At 49.7% G+C, this 20011-nt stretch overlaps 6 protein-coding genes across 6 annotated transcripts; 4 read left to right on the forward strand and 2 right to left on the reverse strand.

Moving 5' to 3' along the window:
• Window positions 1–218: 218 nt before the first annotated feature.
• Window positions 219–1061, forward strand: EsH8_VI_000300 (uncharacterized protein; the record flags this gene model as incomplete). The annotated part of the gene is made up of 1 exon (XM_083271553.1): window positions 219–1061. The coding sequence occupies one exon, from the start codon at window positions 219–221 to the stop codon at window positions 1059–1061; it is 843 nt and encodes a 280-aa protein (XP_083126727.1).
• Window positions 1062–1567: 506 nt separating this feature from the next.
• Window positions 1568–2524, reverse strand: EsH8_VI_000301 (uncharacterized protein; the record flags this gene model as incomplete). Its single annotated transcript, XM_083271554.1, has 1 exon — window positions 1568–2524. The coding sequence occupies one exon, from the start codon at window positions 2522–2524 to the stop codon at window positions 1568–1570; it is 957 nt and encodes a 318-aa protein (XP_083126728.1).
• A 1239-nt stretch (window positions 2525–3763) lies between these two features.
• Window positions 3764–5994, reverse strand: EsH8_VI_000302 (glycoside hydrolase superfamily; the record flags this gene model as incomplete). Its single annotated transcript, XM_083271555.1, has 6 exons — window positions 3764–4064; window positions 4127–4401; window positions 4458–4643; window positions 4707–5072; window positions 5130–5349; window positions 5417–5994. 6 exons carry the CDS (start codon window positions 5992–5994, stop codon window positions 3764–3766), a joined length of 1926 nt encoding a protein of 641 aa, XP_083126729.1.
• A 9812-nt stretch (window positions 5995–15806) lies between these two features.
• On the forward strand, window positions 15807–16258 carry EsH8_VI_000303 (uncharacterized protein; the record flags this gene model as incomplete). The annotated part of the gene is made up of 2 exons (XM_083271556.1): window positions 15807–15921; window positions 15990–16258. 2 exons carry the CDS (start codon window positions 15807–15809, stop codon window positions 16256–16258), a joined length of 384 nt encoding a protein of 127 aa, XP_083126730.1.
• Window positions 16259–16315: 57 nt separating this feature from the next.
• Window positions 16316–17092, forward strand: EsH8_VI_000304 (serine hydrolase domain-containing protein; the record flags this gene model as incomplete). Its single annotated transcript, XM_083271557.1, has 1 exon — window positions 16316–17092. One exon carries the CDS (start codon window positions 16316–16318, stop codon window positions 17090–17092), a length of 777 nt encoding a protein of 258 aa, XP_083126731.1.
• Window positions 17093–17553: 461 nt separating this feature from the next.
• On the forward strand, window positions 17554–18971 carry EsH8_VI_000305 (uncharacterized protein; the record flags this gene model as incomplete). The annotated part of the gene is made up of 2 exons (XM_083271558.1): window positions 17554–17676; window positions 17733–18971. 2 exons carry the CDS (start codon window positions 17554–17556, stop codon window positions 18969–18971), a joined length of 1362 nt encoding a protein of 453 aa, XP_083126732.1.
• Window positions 18972–20011: the final 1040 nt, after the last annotated feature.

Below are 20011 nucleotides of genomic sequence, written 5' to 3' on the forward strand. Positions count from 1 at the left end.
ATGACAACAGGGCGCGGTGATCGACAGTGCTGAGGTTTCGGTCCTCGGCGCATGCCTCTTCCCCCTCTTCAAATGAAGACTACAAACTTGGGTATCGATGTCTGACCAATTCAGCGTTGAGTAATTAAGCCGATCTCTCAGTCTGAAAATTTCTCTCGCAAGCCGGCATTGATTCAATCGAACAACTTCACTAAGCTGTGTTACCAAGTAACATTCCAATGGCGGGGACATCTTCACACAGCAGCCTCGAATCAGCCTTTCGAGAGATATGTCGCGGCCCGAATCTTCAACAACTGGAAAAGTGGGAGAGATATATCCATACGACCATCACCGTCGACGGCCATTCACAGTCGAGAGCCCAATTTCTTGACCAGCTCCACAACCGCACCGGCGCTGGGGACACCAGGGAGGTACGACCGGACGTGATTCTGGTCGACGTTGATGCCGAGGGCATCGCTGCGCGTCTCATCCATCGCGTCATCAGCGCAGGCCTTCCGGACCAGACCTCTGAGTCGCAGGAAATTGTCTTCGCTTACTTCGTCGACGGCCGTCTTACGAGGTGGCATTCCGTACGCGACGTCGACGGCGTTACTGCCCACGAGCAGGACCCGGCACCGTCGCAACCATCGCCGGGCCGCTCGGCCCCCGCAGCGGGGCCCGCAGACCTGAAGTCGTTCTACGGGGCGTACATCGACAGCATCAACGCGAAGACGATGGCCAGGGACTTTGACCGGTTCTGCCAGCCGGAGCTGCGGCACAACGGCCGCAGGCTCAGCATCGCCGAGTACATCCCTCTGATCAGCGACAGCCAGGATGCCATCCGGGGGCTCCACTTTCACATCCAGCAGCTCTTGGTCGACGAAGGGGCGCAGCGGATCGCGGCGAGGTTGGAGTTCACGGGGACGCCGGTCCGGGAGTGGGGAGGCGTGAGGCCCAACGGCAAGCCCGTCAACTTCCATGAGCATGTCATCTACCAGCTGGAGGACAGCAGGATACTGAACGTGTGGTCAACTATAGAGTTGGATGTGTACAGAGAACAGATGCGTCAGGATGCTCCCTAGAGTATGCGGAGGTGGGGTGTCACGGGGGCCATACTTTATGTGCACGCGGGGTTCGATGCACCCCCCCCCCCCCCCCCCCCCCCGGGAAACGCCTCAACGTCGCATTGCAAGATTTCTCAGTCATTGCCGCGAAATATAGAGACACCTTATGGATGGTGCCCATTCCCAATGTTTGGCTGGGCGATTCGCCGCTCAAGTTTAACCAGGTGGCCCTCTAACGCAGCTATGACAGGACCTTCCAGTTGAATACAAAAGGCCAAAGAAGTTTTCATGTTCAATTCTGTGCTGTCATTATTTGTGGATCAGGTACGGCTGGCAGGCTTGCAGATGAAGTCTTCCGCTGCCTCATATGTTGAATTTGTTGACGAATAAACGTCTAATAAGTTAAAATTAAATAAAGAGTTCCGGGCCAGCACTGCAGATTTACCGGTGAAAACCGGGAAAAGAAACGACTGCCATCGTCTCCCATCTGATCGCAAGCCTCAAGGCCATGCGCAACAGTTCCATTACTCCTTGCGGATGCACTGGCTAGCGGGCTTCTGGTCCTTGACTCCTTGAAGACAGTTGTTGGAGACGTTCAGAACCTTCTTGGTGACGAGGGCAGTGCACGCGGGGCCGAGAGTCCCGCTAAAGCTGTTGCTCGACAGGTTCAGCTGCTCCAGGCTCTTGAGCTTGCACAGCTCCTCCGGGACCGACCCAGACAGCTTGTTGTCGCTGGCGTCGAACACGGTGAGGTTCTGCGCACTGTACTCTGTCGGGAGGGATCCCGAGAGGTTGTTCCCCAGGAGCAGGACCTCCAGCAGGTTCTTCGCCTGGCCGATGCTGCTGGGGATGGTGCCGCTGAGCTGGTTGTTCGCCAGGGTGAGATAGAGGGCCGGGGACGACCCGACGTTGTCCGGGATGCTGCCCGAGAACTTGTTGTCGTTGAGGAAGAGGCTGTCGAGGTCGAGGTCGAACACCTCGCGCGGGATCCGCCCGGAGAACTGGTTGTAGCGCAGGTCCAGGAAGGTCAGGTCGAGGTCCAGGATGACGGGCGGGAAGGGCCCCGAGAGCTTGTTGTTGCTGAGGTCGAGCTCCCACAGCCACTTGAGCGCCGAGAGGCCGCTGGGGACCTGCCCGGTGAAGCCGTTGGAGTTGGCGTGGAAAAACGTCAGGTCCGTCAGCTTGTCCAGGAAGCCGTCCAGCGTCAGGTGCTGGCCGCCGAGGTTGAACCCGTTGAGATCGACGCCCGCCAGGGCCTTTTGGCCCGTGTTGGGGTTGTCGTCGCAGACGAAGCCCTCGAACTTGCAGACGTCGTTTCCCTTCCACTTTTTGGTAACGCCCTGGGGATCGACGGTGATTTTCTGTTTAAAAGATTGCACGGTAAGAAGGTCTCGCTGCAGGTTCGACCCACTTGGAGCAGCAGGCGCACCGAGAGCAAGAGCGAAAAGGAGCGGCGAGAAAAGGAGCGAAAGCGGAGCCATTTTTGGTAAAGACTGTTGGTAGGGACTAGAAGCAAACAAGTTGCAGGATCACACAACTCGTTATAGCAACGAGGGCTCAGTAGTTTATATATGGATCGAAATACTCGAAGTAATTTGATTGCCACTTTGCAACGGCTCATTGAGTGGTCTAAGTGGTTTTCGGCAACTTTTTGCTAGCAGCTCGTTTTGAGTTTTCGTATTTAACTGTCATCGGCATAGTTTGATTTCCCCCCACATGCGAGCAATGTATCTTGGCTTCCATAATATATTAACCTTCGAGCTAACTGCGTCTTAGAGTGCCCAAAATGAATGAACAATTAAATATCAAAGCAATTTCGTAAGTTTCGACTTTGACACTTTCACACTACACACTATATCCGGTATCCCACAGCAGAGAGTGAAGCTTTATAACCTGCGTAGATTGGAAGCACAGTGACCTTGACTAAACCTTTACATATGATTGATGGCTTAACTTTCAGATTGATGATGTCAATAGGTGATAATTTGTAAGGGCGCGGAACGACCTGCACCCGTCCAATTTTGGCGAGGCCGGTTCACAGGTTAGAGCGATTCATTAGAAGCAACCTGGCAATTTATGGCAACAAATCCAATCTCTAAGTTCGACGCCGAGGATAGTAATCAGCTTCGAATAAAGTCTTGGGTGCTGAGAGAAGCTTGGACTCTTAACTCTGTTTATTGGCAACAGCCTACCCTCCATTTTCTTACGTGAAGAGTGCCATGCCTTTCTGCAAAAGGCGTTTTGCGGTAGTAATGACAATGCCAAACCGTTCCGATCTATTTTCCCCAAATCCCAGGTGTGTACTACCAAATGCAAGCAACTAATACAATATAAGCCCGACCAGCGGAGCCTTCTACCCACTGATATCAGCCTGCCGCGATGCATCGCGTATGCTTTTAAGCCCGGCCATGAGGCCGCATGCATAATCACCAATCAGACGACCCTGCGCGATCTTGGGCATATATGTCACTTACCGATCCAAGAAACTGTTCATGGATACAATTCATGCAGTATACTAACGGAAATGGCGCCGCCAACGTCTCATGGACTCAAAGAAAACGGTCGTTTCGTTACTTATTAAGTGGTCAAGAGGATTCTACGAATCTTATCTGACCATCGTCCCTAGCCGGACTGTTCATTATGGTGTTCCACCCTTAGCATTACTGTTTCTCCTGGACTTTGCTGCAAAAAAATCATTCCAAACACGCGGCCGTCACTGCTTACATTGTTCCATTAACGGGGCCGCTCCGGGCCCTCGCAGCGTCGAAGAGGCTCTGGATGTCCACCTGCCATTGCGCAAGGTCGGGCCTGAGGACCCGGCGGTCGTACGTGACCAGGCCGTTGACCTCGCCCTCGACGTCGGTGGTCTGCGTCCAAACACCGCCGCTGCACGCATACAGCTCGACCTGGTCTCGGAACTCGCGGAGGAGCACGCGGGCTCGGTAGTTGTACGCCTCGAGGTTCTCGTCGATCTCGTATGTCTGATTAATCGTGTCGATTGCCTGCTGAACGTTCCACAAACTAGAAAGATTCGTCAGTTATTTGCGGTACCCGGGCTGTAAGACTAGCAATGCAATGCTTACTGTTCGATGGAGACGTTGTGTCCAATACCGCCGAATTCGCCCTGGAATCCAATGCGGTTCTCGGTGTACGGAGAAGAAGCGAGGGAGTAGAATGGTGTTCCGCACTGGGGGTTGGCGTAGTGATGGTTGTCGGAGAAATCGCCGAATCCGTGGTCGAACCAACCGCTGTTGGCGTTGATGAGTCTCGTTGGGTCGATTCCGCGCACGACTTCTACGAGGCGGCCTTCTGGATGAGGTGCGTCTCTGAGCTGGCCCCAGCCTTCGTTGTAAATGGTCTAGGAGCGTGTTTGTTAGTTAACAAACTAAGCTGCGAATTGAGCAAGTGCCTTACCCAGGTAACGATGCTGGTGTAGCTCTTGTGCTCGTGGATCATGAGCTGCAGTTGACGTTCAAACTCGGCTTGTTGCTCGGCGTTTGGCAGGCGTCCCGAGTTGGCTGTCAAGCTGGGCATGTCCTGAATGACGAGCAGACCGATTTGATCGCAAGCCTGGTAGAACAGATCCGGCTCGATTTTGATCTAATTAATGTGAGAAACTGCTTTTCGTGGGATCCGCTATGTCGAGGACCAAGATCTACTTACGTGCTTGCGGACCATGTTCATTCCAAGTTTCTTGAGGACCTTCAGGTCATATGTCATAGCCTCAACGCTTGGCGGAGTGTGGAGTCCGTCGGGCCAGTAACCTTGGTCCAGGGTGCCGAACATGAAGATGAACTCGCCATTGAGCAGAGGTCGCTTGACGCCATCGACAAACCCGGTGGAGATGGTACGGAAGCCAGTGTAACTCGAGACCTCATCATCACCCGATTTCACTGTGATGTTGTAAAGGTTGGGGGTCGTCGGCGACCACACGTCGGGCGAAGACACGGTGAAGGTGAAGGCAATGCCAGAGTTTGAGGTGGTTTCTCCGACAGTCTTGCCATCTTTGTCGATCACAGCAATGTGCACCTCGGAAGAGGAGTTGGAGGTGGTTTGGACAAGCACGTTTACTGCGAGAGGTTAGACGTGACACCATCCCGTTTCCATGGGGTGTGACTTGCCTTTTCCGTTATGGTCGGCCGAAAGATCCAGCCGGGTGATGTGGTTCTCTGGGGCGCTCTCCAACCAAACTGTCTGCCAGATGCCAGAGCATGATCGGTAGAAAATATGCGATGGGGTCCGCGTCTGCTTTCCAATAGGGACGACGTATCCCTCCTGGTCCGTCGGATCAAAAACAAACACCAGCCTTCGCGGGCGCCGCGTGTCAGTTTACTTGCTACCGAGCGCGGAGTCCAAGCATGCGCTTCACTTACAAGGTGTTGTCCCCGCCACGATTGACATATTGCGTCGCGTCAACCGTGAACCGGAAGTATCCTCCGCGGTGAAAGCCCGCCTTTTGGCCGTTTATGAATACGGTCGCCTCGTAGTCGACAGCCTCGAAATTGAGGAGGACTGATTGGTTTCCCCAGTCACTGGGCACCTGAAAGGTGGTCGCAAGCCAGAAATGAGTGACGTCGGTCTCCTGGATTCCGGACAGTCCGCTCTCAATGCACGACGGGATGAGCACCTCCCGGTCCAGCGTGCTGCTGGACGGTGGGTGGTTGACATCATCGTCTCCGCTCGCAGCTCGGTAGGTCCAGAGGCCATTCAGGTTCAGCCACTTGTCTCGGCGCAGTTGCGGACGGGGGTGTTCTGGCCACGGATTTGTTCCGACCTTGTCCGTCCAGTCGGTATCGAGGGGCGGAGTCTGGAGCTTGTAGGGCTCCGCGGTTCCGCTGCCGCCCGTCGGCGTCGACCCTCCAGCAGATGTGGTTACACTTTGTGCATTTGTGGCGGCGGAAAGGGACAATACCGCCAGCGCTGACGAAACGAATGCCCGCGTAAGACGCATCTTGGAGATGACTGAAGATTGCAATGTATCAAGTCCCGGTCCTAGGGGGGCGGGTCGACTTAGAGCTAGCTAAGCTTGAAAAGGGCGAGGAAACGAAATATGCAGCACGAACAAGAGGGGTCACAAAGTAGAGGGTGGTTCCTCCTGTTATACTCTGGGCTTCTTTTTAAAAAAACCGTTTAACCTTTTTACGTTGGGACGAGCATTGACTTTCGACTTACTTATATTTCACGTTGTAAGGCCTGCGGCGCGCACAGCTTCCCAAGCACATCAGACTGTTTCCCTCACCTGTCCGGGCATCCCGGCACTGAGTCAAGTGGAGTAATTATGGACTGGCTTGGCCGGGGAAAAAAACGAGGCAAGCTTTTCGAAAGTTCCTTTTTGCCAGGGTTGAATCGGAGTGACGTGCCATGTAAGCCAGGCAATGCTGCGTGCCGGTGAGCTAGTTCCCCGCACTATAAATTCAGCGGTGGCACCTTGCAGTTTTCCTTGTCTCGGCCGCTTGGCTCTGAGGGGAAGGAAGGTGGGATTCGCCCTAGTGCTACTGCGCCTTGTCGGTTGGTTGGATTGTCGGGTGGCCAGTAAGTAACAAGACATCGAAATAAGCACCAAGAAATCCTTTGTCGTATATGCTACGGGTCGGTACAGGTTAGCACGTGGAGTCGTTCGATGGGTGGCACAAAACAGCTGCATGATGCGGTCATCTGGAGAGGGGGAATGGCTGGCCACAAGACCTCGGGTAGGTCGATCATGTCGATTTTGCGAACGGAGGTTTCGTAGCTTCTTTCGCTAGAACAACATCGGTAGCTACCGGTAGGTAGCTTAAGCTAAACGCGAGGGAGAGAAGGAAAGGTTTGCCCAGTTACATTTTTGAAAGCCTGAGCAGATGTTCCTTGTCCTTGAACCAAAAGACCCCCTCCTCCCAATATGCAGCCTCAAACCGGGAGGATTTGACTTATGATGATGGTTCTGATGATGGGACGAAGGCGTGATCGACAGGTCCTTCGACTAGGCAGGCGCGAAACTTCATCCGTTTTTTGTCATAGCAAACTGTCACCCTGCATCCGGAACCAAAAGGTCATCCTCCCACCCATCCCCTCATCTACCGCTAGGTCATCGGGCATCTGCAAGTTGAAGGCACCACGCCAGCCAAGAATTTAGTTTCTTCTTCACTTCCCTTGATGCGGGGAGCGGCAGATTCGCCGAGAATATCCGACTGGCTCTGCTATCTGCCCTCATTGCGGGAGGGGCTGAACCTTGTTTCAATTCCCGGACTGTGCATGCGGGGATAGCTGGTCTTGATCGACGGCAATGTCTTATTTCCCTCTAAGGACCTGGCTAGATCACTTGGTCCATTTCAACGGCCGTCCAGGTGACCACATTATACCTAAGCGGCCCAATAAACACACTGACTTTGAAATGATCATCGCGATCCGGTGTACCTGTGCATTTCACGTGGATAAATAGAAATGTTTTGTGGGATGTATCGGGTGCTTCTGCAAACACCGACGTGGCTTCCCATGGCAAGTTGAGTCGGCCGAGATGCAAAACAATGGGAGATCTTTCTAAATGAACTCCCGGAGACATGCCTTGCTATGGTTCATCCTTGTCTTTTTATTGCAACCGCATATCTCTCCACCCGCATGTGATTGATTGACACATCATCATTGACAGTTCTACCTGTGAGTGCATGTGTAGAACGGATGAACATGTGAGGAACAGGTCATACTGCCTCAATATAATTCTTGCTTGGCAGAAGAAAGCATCTAGAAAATACCAGATACCACAAATTTCGATTCATAAGTCATGTTTCTGGAAACATGGTCAAGACTATAATTTGCAGTATCGTACTTGGGCTGGCAACAGTTTGCGCAGATGCACACCCTGATGCCGAACTCGCGTTAAACTCTCTGGCTGTTTTCCATGAGCGACATCAGAGTCAGCTGAGGGTTGTTCATTCCACAACACTAATGCTAGTGTTCTACGGTATTACCATCAGATTGAATTCGCTGTAGATCGTGTACGGAATATTTTTTGAGAGCAGCAAAAATAGACTTCCATTCAAGTTTATGTTCTTAGTTCGTCTGATGATGCTGACCCAAAACGTGGGCATGAGGTGCATGAATTTCTCTAGTGTCCAGAGTTTCAGGTCGCTAGGATTAGAAGCATGTAACGAAACACAAACATGATTCAAGGCGGCATGCGGCCTGGTTACCTTGAAGGGGCTAGCCCGTCTTGCATCAAACCTCCCAACCTTAAAAACCTTATCATATTTGACACAAGTCCACAGCGCAAACACAATAGAGTCAGTGTGATCCGTTTCGTTTAACTGCTGGCATCTCCTGAACCCCATGAACGAAATATGAATACGCACCGAAACCATTTTTACTTGAGCGTTTGTGCCAAGGTGGTTATATGATTTTCACAGGAGTACGTATGTATAATCAAACTGGAATATTCCTCCCAGTTATCTACTGCTACTGTAGTATACTGCCTGGCCACCCTATCCTGACTAGGCTTGTGTCGCGAACTTGAGAGGCGCTTTTGTATATTTCAACATTTCGGCTCGGCAACATTGACTAAATCACCTTTGGTGGGTGAAAAGGACGAAGTGCAACTGTCTAGTTTTTTTTTGTCGGTGTTTCTGAGAGACATGTGTTTGCGGTGGAAGATGTGGTCACCAACAACGCAATAGAAGTGGCCATGGGAATGAAACCGCAAATGGGTTGTGCGTAGACATGTTTTTAATAGAAAAGAACCGTTGTTGTGCAGGTGGTAGTTGTAGACGTTGAGGAAGAGATTGATGCGCCAAATCAGCCCATTTTATGCTCCAAGTACCCTGCTTCCTTTCCTTTGAGTTCAGAATATGGCGTACGCGGTTTATATACTGCGTGGCCGCGAATAACGTCCATTGCTTTCTTCACAGAATCATCCTTGACTATTATCGCAGAACCCCTGAGATCCTTTGACATAGAATTGTAGTGGTATGTGACCAAAATGCTTGCCAGATTTAACACTAATTGAGAAAACTATGTTAGTTCTTACAAGAACATGGCCTACGGGTTGTGTTCTGAGTGAATTAACCACCGCTTACCTTGGACAATTTCTCGTCCGTTCCAGTCATAGCTCGAATCTTCTATAATGGACTCGAAGCAGGACTCAGCACCCCGATCAATCTTTAATGCACTATTCGCTTTGAACTTCTCTAAGCAATTGCCGCAAATTGTTGCTCTTTGGTGTCTACCAAGAGGGTTATAATTGATGATTAATAGAGCCTTGTCAATGATCGCTCGATCGACATCATTTATGCGGTTTGTAGTTAGAAAAATAATGCCGGAATAATACTCCAGTCCTCTCAGGAAGACTAAAGAGGCACAATCAATGGCTTTGTTAGTTTCAAACCATTTTCCAGGTGATATTCTGTCGAGTTTTCGATTAACTAACCTGCAACAATCGCTTCCCGTTGGACGTCGCTGTTCTGGAAACGCTTGCTCATGTACACGTCGGCCTCGTCAAGAAACACGATTCCCTTCCAGCGCTCAGCGCGCCGGAAGAACTCTCCGAGATTGTGTTCGAGCTCAGCCGGACTGAAGCCTGATGATACTAGAATCAGAAGATGGCCCGCAGGTAAAGTTGAGGACCTACCAAGCTCAGCACATGTTAACCGCAACAATGATCTGCCTGTTCGAGTTTGTTAGTTCGGTTTTATTTTTAAATATCATCGCCTTCCTTGACTATCTCCGAGACATTGAAATTGAATGCTGTCTTTAGGGAGTAGAAGTTTGGAAAACGGGACGGATGAAAGCATTAATTACCTGACCACTCCGCAATACATTCAACGGTATATGTTTTTCCAAGTCCGGGAACTCCATGGAGAAGAATGACTCGGCCCTCTCCTTTATGCTCTATGGATTCAGCACTCCAACGAGGGTGCACTGTCTGAGTACTATCGGCGCCGTCTATATCATCACTTAAGTAAGTCAATGACTTGATAAGTTTAAGAGATTCTGCGCTAATTGCAATTGTTTCTATGAGGTCTTGATTGCGCTGATCTGGAGAAGATAAATTAACAATGATTAGCTGAAAAGTAATACCTATATATACTAATAGTTAGCTACCTTTATAGTATGTTAATTACTTTAAATATATCGATTTAAGTATTCTTTATATATAATATTAACTACTAAATTATATCTTATACTACTTCTTAGTATAGATAGAGAGAAGGTAAGATATATATATTGTTGGGATCACAGGTTACCCGCACGGGAGTAATCGAACGTAATCAATGGATCAAACTAGTACTGTATTCTTCTGTATATCTTGTGTGTGTAGAAGAGCAGGTAGGTTGGCAGTAGCAGCAGTAGTGAAGATATCACTATTGCCAGCCCGGAGGTTGGATCTCCGGGTTCCGCTGCCGCGGCCATTGCCGCGGCCGGCTGCTGCTGCTTGCCAGCTCCCTGTATTATGGCTGAGTAATCCAACATATATATTATTTTAAACTCTCTTAAGGAAGAGTCGATAATTAGTTCTTACGTCTTAATCTCTCCTAAATTTAATATATCTAAGAGAACATAGTAAGGAAGAGCTTCTAGAGGAGGCGTTACTAAATACAGTAGTAAACGTTTAACTTTATATTAGTATTATAGACTATAACGTTCTTAATAAGGTATCTTTCTATTACTATTCTCACTAGGCCTCTTTACTTCCTATTAGCTATCTTAGAATATCAAGAGTATATTCTAAGTGTAGTGAGTTTTATACTTGAAATATAATTATAATAGTGTAATAACATAGCGAAATGTTTATTGTACTTAAAGAGTGGTTGTAAACTTGTAATACAAGTCACTAAATCTCCCTTTCTTATCTAAGTGATGTCCTAAGAATACACCTCTAAGCAAAGGAGTAAAACAAATCCATAGCAACTAAAATTGAAAGAAAAATAGAACACAAAGAAGGTAAACCAAAAGTGTTAAGTATAAAACAACAAGATAGTCGAATAGGCAACATTAGAAACTTAGCGATAGCTGCCCTTTGAACCATCTTGCCTAACACTTAAGAAGATTTATAGGCCATAAGATCCTGGATCCCAGTTCCAACGCCGTCAGGAAGGCAGCAAGGAACATAGCTATCCCAAGCAGTCGCCGACCCATCCTTAGACGAGACAATAAGGATGTTTAACCCCGCGTTGGGGTGGAAGTATCCAGCTGGCGAAACGTAGAGCCCATCAACGTCGTGGGAGTGCCAGTACCCGTTGTCCGATCCACCACCAGAATCATACGCAAATCGCGTCGACGAGGCAGGCGCGCTGCTTCCGAAAATTGAGTTATAAAGCTGTCCTCCGGCCTCATTCAACGCGCCCTCTCCGGCGGCTTTTGCTGCGCCCTTGGCAGCACTACCTGCCCCACTACCTGCCCCGCTGCTGCCTCCATGGCCGCCAGTTCGACCAGGCCTGCCCAAGTGGCTGACCGCGTTGCTTCCGGATTTTTGGGTACAGTGACCCAAACCAGGATTGGCGCTATCACAAGTATTGAACGTCCATGCTGAAGCAGTCCCGGTAAGGGCGACCATAGCAGTCATGAGGTGAATCATTTGAACCATTGTGATTGATTGTAGTTGCTTGTATGCTGTTAAAATCTGTTTTAGGATATCATGGAGTAGGCTTACTCAGGTGATAATGTAAAAGTTCTTTTTTTTTTTAGATGTGATTTGTTAACGAAAGTTATGTTGAGGAGTATGAAAAGATTGTATGTGTAGATAAAGTGAATGAGAAGTGACTGTGAAGTAGCTGAGTGCTGATGATCAGATACTTTTAACACCAGAGGGAAGTGTTGATATTTATACCCAGACTTTTAACATAAACCAATAATCCGAGGACAGCATCGTTACGTCACTTAGTATATTTTACTTTCCTAAAATATTAGTTCATGACTTGCCCTTTCTCATCCGTTGCGGCGACAATGCTCAATACTAACGATACCTAATTGCCTTGTAGTTGTCCTAATCCTATAGTAGAATAGAAGTTTCCTAGCGGCGGTCTATAGATTGCGATTCCAGGGTTAGTAGTTGCCCTATAACTCACTAGGTATCAATCATTTAGTCGGCTTGACCGGCCCCAGTACTCAATTAACTAAATTATATTATAATAATCTGATACAAGAGAGACAACCGCTATGTGCTACGTGTAAAGATAGAAACCGCAAGTAGCATAGAAAAATTTAGAGTTTCTCAATGCGTACTTGTAGTCGGCAAGGCGGCACAATGCGTAAGTCGGCAAGGCGGCAACGGCACGGTACTTGTGCCGCAAAGGTGGTTCCGACACAAGATCTTCCTCGGTACAGCATCTTATGGCCGTATCCGAAGGCTCCGTCAATGGGGGATGATATCAGAAGAAAGGGGTACTGAACCTAGAAAGATGGAATGAGATGCCCCTAACACCTCGGCTGTGGAGCGTTTTCATGCCGGTTTTGGGGAGGTAGTATTACTACCGCCCGGACCTGAAGCAGCTCATCAGGTAGCCGGTGGGAGAACTTGGACAGGGGGGGCGTCGGTTTCGGTATACTCTCTTCCTGGGCTGCTGATAGTTAACCATTGGGTGATACCGAACCTGAATGGTCAGAAATCGGCTGCGTTCTCCACAAAGACACTGTCCTAAGCGGCCTAGTTGCTTAGAAGGTTGGGAGAGGAACGGAATGCCCACGTTGCCCGAGACCTCCTCAAATGCCTCGCATGTTCTGGGCTGTATCTGGGATCGCAATTCTTCCCAGGGCATGCCGTCGGCTGAAGCCCACCAGCCATCAAGTTGCCGGACTAATTAAAAGCATATGGAAGGGTCCAACGTAGGGTTTCTTCATAGTGTGCCTAGAGTACTAGGACTTGCTGTTGTTCTCTCCAGCAGGCGGCGCTGTATCTTCGCAAGGGTAACGATAATGGGCACGGAGGCCGCGGCTTGCCGAAGGCAGTCGTGAACGAGCTCAGTTAGGAAGTGCGCGACTATACTACCGAACGAGAGAGCCATTATCAGGCTTTGCTAGTTTTTGCAAAATGTATCCCAATATTCCCTCACACAGCTTTTTGCAATCTCTATATTGTCTTCCGACTCCATGGTCGCTTCTGGCGGGATTCTCTAGTAAACTAAGCCGTCCCCCTTTTTCATTCCGATGGCCCTTCCTGACGCCGAGGGGTAGCGTTAAACCTCGCTGAACCTAAACTGCCGCGGAAGCCGGTTCAGGAATTATTAACTACTTAAGCAAAGTAAAGAAAGAATTATTAATGCTCTTTAGTCTTTTTGCTTAGGTAAGGATCGTATTTATTGAAGTCGGCAAAGCGGCAGCACAACCGACACGTAAGCAAGGTAATCCTAGCAAATGCTAGACACATACCTAGGACGGATTTCGCTAGCCAAATACGCGAAATCCGATTGCACGTGCATTAAGCACCTAGCAAAAGGCAGGCAGGCAGATTAGGGGATTTTCCTAGAGAGAAATAGGCCTATAATTAGAACAAAGATATCCTATCAATTGACATAGTTTGACAACAAATTTCATAGTACTATGTTAGTGTAGAAAGCCCTTTTAGCTAGCAAGAGGCTGAGAATTGGCAACTCAAGATCCAGCTTCTCTTTAATACAAGACTGCCTAACATGCAGCTCCCCACACGCCATTTGCCAACGACAGCCCATCCACAAGGAAGGAAGATCCCAAGTCAAAAAGACTTGCCAGTATGGATTCACAATGTATAATGCTATAACCGGTCTATTCCAGTGTGGGAGGCTAGAGTACTGCCTTCAGGTCTACAAAGCCATGGCCAACGATGGGGATGGAATCTATACCCAACCAGATGATGAGGATGTTGCGCATGGCTGTGCGGTTCTACTATGCTAGGTGGGGGGTGGTGTAGTACAATGGAATGGGGCGGGGTTCAACCCACGCGGCCCATGCAGACATGTAGACAGCAGGGCCACTTTACCCCTGACTGCATCACCATCCTGTCTTTTCCTTAGTCATCAGCAGGTATTTAGATCTGATCAGAGCAGATTGAGCCTGATCAGACATCGGCAGACATCATCACATTAATACTCCTTTCTTTGCGTAATCTGGAGATCTTCTATGAATTCACTTGTGCGCGCGTGCGACTGTAGCGGAGGTGACCACTGAGCAACAAGGCAAACTTTCGACCCTACCCGTGCACCCCAGAAAGTGCGACTGTCTGTTCAGAATAGGCCTGATCAGGCCTATCTCTGACAGACAATTGACACTTCTGTTGCTCTGCGGACGGGAAGTCACTCTATGGTAGGCGGAACCTAGGGTGCGTGGTAGTCGCTGGGTGTGTTGTGGTGTTTTGCATCCATCCATCCCTACTATTCCACTTCAATAATGGTAGTAGAACTAGTATATTTAACTAAGGGAATTATAGAGGAAATCGATACAACGTAGTAATGAGTAATAGAGTAATACAATATATATCTATACTATTTATCTAGAAGTCGTCTCTATTGCGGCTTACTACAGGCGTGGTGCTAAAGGTGGAAGGCGTTAGGGGAAGACGGCTGGCGGTTTACAATAGGGGAGCAGCAGTTTTTTTTTGGGACCGAGCATGTCTGTATGTTGGGACTAGATACTGAAAGAAAAAGTGCAAGAAGTCTGCTTCTTTATAATCCAAGCCTAGAGGAGGTCGACACTTTTATAGTAGTAGAGAAGATTTTCTTAACTAGGTATACCAACCTGTAACGGGCTGGGCCTGTATGAGGCCTTGCTGAACATCGCGGCCAAGATTACATCTGCGATACCTACAAGCTAACCCTAATCAGGTCCACCACGAAATCCACGATGCCGACAGTCTGATGGCTAGTGCGGTATAGCCCTAATCAGGCCAGCAGCAGGGTGGAGATTTATAGTATTCCCTTCTATTCCTCATCTAAAGATACTGATAGTAGTCGCTATAGCCTGTTGCAAATATATACGCTTTAGACCGTTATACAAAGATGTGTTGTTGGATGTTGCTAAGCGGCTCAATACAAATATCACGATATTTGTCTATGAGTTGGATGTTTTGGTTCAGATATTGGAACCTGACATAAATAACCAAAGCGCCGTTATGAAGTTGTTAGAAATCCTTGTACGGTCAAGCCGATTCAAAGTGTTGCTGACTGCCGGCGATGTGATGGAAGTGGGACAAAAGTTACCAAACACAGAATGGGATTTCATTGGGAATTTATTTGCAGCGAACCAAGAGGTTGGTTTCTTTCAATAAAACGAGCTCATTCTATTTGAATTTGTAGATCTTCAAGCTGAAGGTCAAACATATTCGGCTGCATGGTTGTATCCTGTCGATGAACTCCATATGTCTATGTCTCTATCCCGGTCACTTGACAAGGCTGGGCCGTCAGCGCTTCACGTCGCATGGTCGCCAGGCAACACATTACCTCTTCTCACATCAACTCAGCCTGATAATCCGCTACTGTTTTAGTCAAGTGCGGTCAGATTACCCTGGCCAAGGCGAGCAGGGTGGGTCAGGAGCAATTGTATGGCTTCCAATATCCTATTTGCTATGGAATTGGCTTGGCTTTGGGGGCTGTTAACGAAGCATGACGGTCTTCTAGTGAGTGCGGGGTTGAATTTTACTTGCTGTGTGTAAACTGGTGGATCTGGTACAGTGTGCTTACTTCCCTGATTATTATTGACCCAACACAACTTGGCCTTCTACAGAAACCTTCAACCACTGAGCTCACATTGCGCCACATGTAAACTACAGAGATTGGCATATAAGAGCTCTTTTGGCAACGTACGTCTTTTCCAGCTCAACAAACTAGAATGCCGCTCAAAACGAGCCACCTTGATGCTATTTTGGCCAAGCACACGGTAGCCAGCGACCAAAACACGAAAAACAAACTTCTGGGGGCTTCTTTCATTGTCGTGAACAAAAATGGTCAGTAAAAACCTATATCTTTCGTCTCTTCTCAACTGAATGCAACGTATTACTGATCGGAATGACAGATGTTCTGTACAGCGGCTCCGCAGGCCGCCTTGGCAACACTCGAGAGGCCCGCCCATGGGACGACACTACCTTCACCTGCGTAGCATCACTGACGAAAGTTGTTACGGCCACGAGCATTATGCAGCTCGTTGAGCGGGGCTCAGTCAATCTCGACAGCGATGTGCGCGATCTTGCACCTCGGCTTCGGGAGTTGCAAATTCTCAAAGGCTTTGACGGCGACAAGAAGCCTGTGCTGGAGAACTATGATACACCCATTACGCCCAGGTAACTCAAACCCCCAGGTCTCGTAAGGACGAATTAGCTCCAAAAAAAAAACTCCTCAAGGATGCTCCTCACGCACACTGTTGGCCTGGGCTACGACCTCGCTACGACAACCAACCTGGAGTGGAGTCTCGACGGATTCAGCACATATCTAAAGTTCAACCCGGGAGAGGGGTGGCACTACGGCCCCGCTTTGGACTGGGCTGGTCAGGTCATTGAGAAGGTAACTGGCATGACACTTGGCGAGTATATGTCGGCGAATGTATTTGAGCCACTCGGCATGAGAGATACAGGTTTCCGCCCTGAGAAAATGCCCCATGTCGCCAATCCCACCGCTGCTTGGGCATACCGGCGTGAAGATGGAAGTCTTGGCCCCGGCCCTCGACCTATTCCAGAGTTACAGCTGCTCGAAAGCGGTGGCGCAGGCTTGTGGACCACAGCTCAAGATTACGGCAAATTTCTCTATGCACTGTTGATAAGTAAGATCGTTGAAAAGGAGACGTTGGACAAGATGTTTCGGCCGCAGCTCAATCATGCACAGGAGGCTATGCTTATGCAGGCCTTGAGAGACAAGCCGGCTATCGCAGTGGAGTTTTCTCCAGACATTGACTTTAATTATGGTTTAAGTGGTTGTATTAATATGAAAGATGTCCCGGGAAAGCGAAAGAAAGGTAGTATGATGTGGAGCGGCTTGTGTAACGGGCACTGGTGGATCGATAGGGAGACAGGCATCGCGGCTGTCTTAATAGTGCAAGTTGTCCCATATGGCGACCCTGTTGCCGCCATGTTGTATGATGAGTTGGAGAGGGCTGTTTATAATGAACTGCTTATGCAAGTTTGAAGGTGATATTAGAGAGAGAATGGGTACGACAGGACTCGTAAAATAGTTAGAGATGGTGCCTCAAGCCACCGTCAATAGGAAAATACTGCCTCGAAGCACCTCGAAAAATCTGGCAAGGGTCATGATGGCTATTTCTCACTATTATGCGAGAATCCATGACGCATGCAACATGTTGCATGATATGCAACCTGCTGTTAAGGAACTAGGCCCGACTTTTGCGGCCTTTTCGAAGAGTGACATTGTAAGATAAGCGCATGGTGCCCAACCAGTCGTTTGATAAGACCTTCGTATCGTACTGCTGCTTATCAACATCTGGAAATGCTCATGCCTGCATACCCCGCGATGTAGAAGCACAAACCGCAGTTATACGTCTTCTTTGGTTCGTGAGACAACATTGCACGAAGGCCCAATCCCCTTAGGCCCATACTAGGTCCGACGAAGACCAGCATTCCAAAGTCGCAATGAAACAGTATACAGATGTCTACGACAGGGCGAACGGGGATGCCGCCGAGTATCACAATGGAAATAGTAGGCCGGTGGTATATGACGACCTTGACCCATTCGGCCACGAAGAGAACCATCAGGTGCGTCCAATCGATGGACAATCCAGCGCATCCCGTCAAATTGACTATTCTTTCAGATCAAATATAAGACAATGTCATGGCAGCTTGTCGCGGTGCTCATGATAGCAGAAATCGTGAGCAACGGCATGCTATCTCTGCCTTCCTCCTTGGCCGTCGTCGGAATCGTTCCCGGCGTAATTCTCATCGTTTTTCTTGGCATTTTTGCGACTTACACCTCCTGGCTACTAGTCCAGTTCAAACTGCGACACCCGGAAGTGCATTCGATGGGAGACGCTGGCCAAATTCTATTCGGTCGGCCCGGGAGAGAACTCCTTGCGTTCGGCACCGTGGTTTTCGCCGTCTTCGCAACAGGCGGTCAGCTCCTTGCGGGGCAAATCGCCCTCGCAACGCTCAGCGACAACAAGCTATGCCTCATGTTATACACGGGCATCTTCGCAGTCCCGACACTGATCTTTAGCTTCCCGCGGACCATGGACCAGCTATCGTGGCTCTGCATCCCCTCGGTCCTCTCCATCCTCATCGCGGGCATCGTGGGGATGGTCGGCGCCGGCCTGCACCCTGCCCCGGAGCGCCAGGTTAGTGTCGTCGTCTCGTCAGACTTTTATACTGCTTTCATTGCCATCACGAACCCCGTCTTCGCGTACGCGGGGCACTTCATGTTCTTCATTCTCATGTCGGAGATGCGCCGCCCTCAAGACGCCATGAGAGCGGCCTACACGCTCCAGGGCTTCGCGACAACCTTTTATGCTGTGTTTGCAGTTGTGTGCTACGTCTACCTTGGTAGCGACGTGGCATCGCCGGCGTTCAGCAGCCTAGAGCCGAAGTGGGCGAAGGCAGCCTACGGCATCGCCATACCCAACTTCCTCCTTGCAGGGTCGCTGTATGCCCATACAGCGGCGAAGCTGCTCTTCGTGCGCATCTTCCGCAAGAGTCGCCACTTGCATAGCCACACAGCAGTAGGATGGGGTACTTGGGCAGTGTTGATTGTGCTCATGAACGCAGCGGCGTTCGTACTCGCGGTCGGGGTGCCAATCTTCAACTACCTCATCGGCATCGCGGCCAGTCTGTTCGCGGCGTGGTACACATACGGCATAGCCGGGGCGTTTTGGCTGCATGACAACTATCATGACTTTGACGGATGGAAGCAGTGGGCGCGGAAGTGGTTCCAGGCTATACTGGCTGTGCTGACATTTGCCGCCGGAGCCTTCATTTGCGTCGCCGGGACGTATGTTACCGTGAAGGGCATTGTGGAAGCATATGAGTCGGGAGCCGTCGGCAAACCTTTCAGTTGCTAGACTGAACAACTGCAAATGTTGCGCAAGCACAGAAAATATGACTTTGACAATGCAGAGAAAACAAGTCTTCTCCCGAATCCGTAGCCCTGCTACTTTGACATGCCAGTAACACCTATATTGTGCAGCGGGTCAGCCAGTGAGACATGTTACATTTATTCCCAAGAGCCTGTTCAGCGGCAGTTTGAGGCAATGAACAAAGGGCATTCGTAGGTATGAGTGGCCTAATTATGCCTATTCGCTTGCGGAAAATAAAAATAAGTAATCGGTCCGTTGGCGGGAACCGTTGTTGATCACGGTAAGCGTGTGCCTTTCCTGAGCTGCATTCGGGCAATTCTTTCGGGCAATTCCCTCCGCCTCCGGCAAATGCTCAAATCTGACCTGGGCCAGCAGTCTCCCTCTTGAAGCGAGCTGGCAACGGCTGTAGGCAATCACTGTATTTTTATTTTTTAATTTTTTAGCTCCAAGCAGTGAGCCAACGACACTTGCAAGATTCACTTTGGCACTACAGACAGCCGGGGGTTCCAGGTGTGACGTGACGTCAGGCCCGGCGTTGGAAACCGCATTTGACGAGTATCCCGTTCTCTCGCCTCCCTCCACCCCCTGCAGTCCAAAAGCCTGCTCCCTGGGCCGCTGCTGTTTTCGAAGGTGTGCGTCGGTGTGCGCCATTACTGCCGAGCTCAAGAAAGAATCCCACCAAATCGGCGCAAACACGCGACAGACAGGAACAAGAAGTCTGGCCAGCCACCCAGCCAGGGAGCTTAATTCGTTCTGCACCGGTAGTCCCCTGTGTTTCAGTGGCTGCAGTCGTGGGATCTCGATGGAACCGACGGTCAGCGCCTCTGGGGCCTAGGGTCGCATTCACACAACGACAATAGCAAACCAGGTTGCAAACATGGCCTGCCGATGATGACGAGTGAAGTCATCGCCGCCAAAGTCGCCAAAGTGGGCATCCAATCGCCACGGCGCCCCGGCGCGGTTACTGGATGAATTCAGCAACGACCGGCGTGCCCAGCCAGTCCAGGGGCTGGCTCCGTTCTCCT

This window comes from Colletotrichum jinshuiense, chromosome 6, assembly GCF_051148585.1.
Source record: "Colletotrichum jinshuiense chromosome 6, complete sequence".
In the NCBI taxonomy this organism is placed as follows: domain Eukaryota; kingdom Fungi; phylum Ascomycota; class Sordariomycetes; order Glomerellales; family Glomerellaceae; genus Colletotrichum; species Colletotrichum jinshuiense.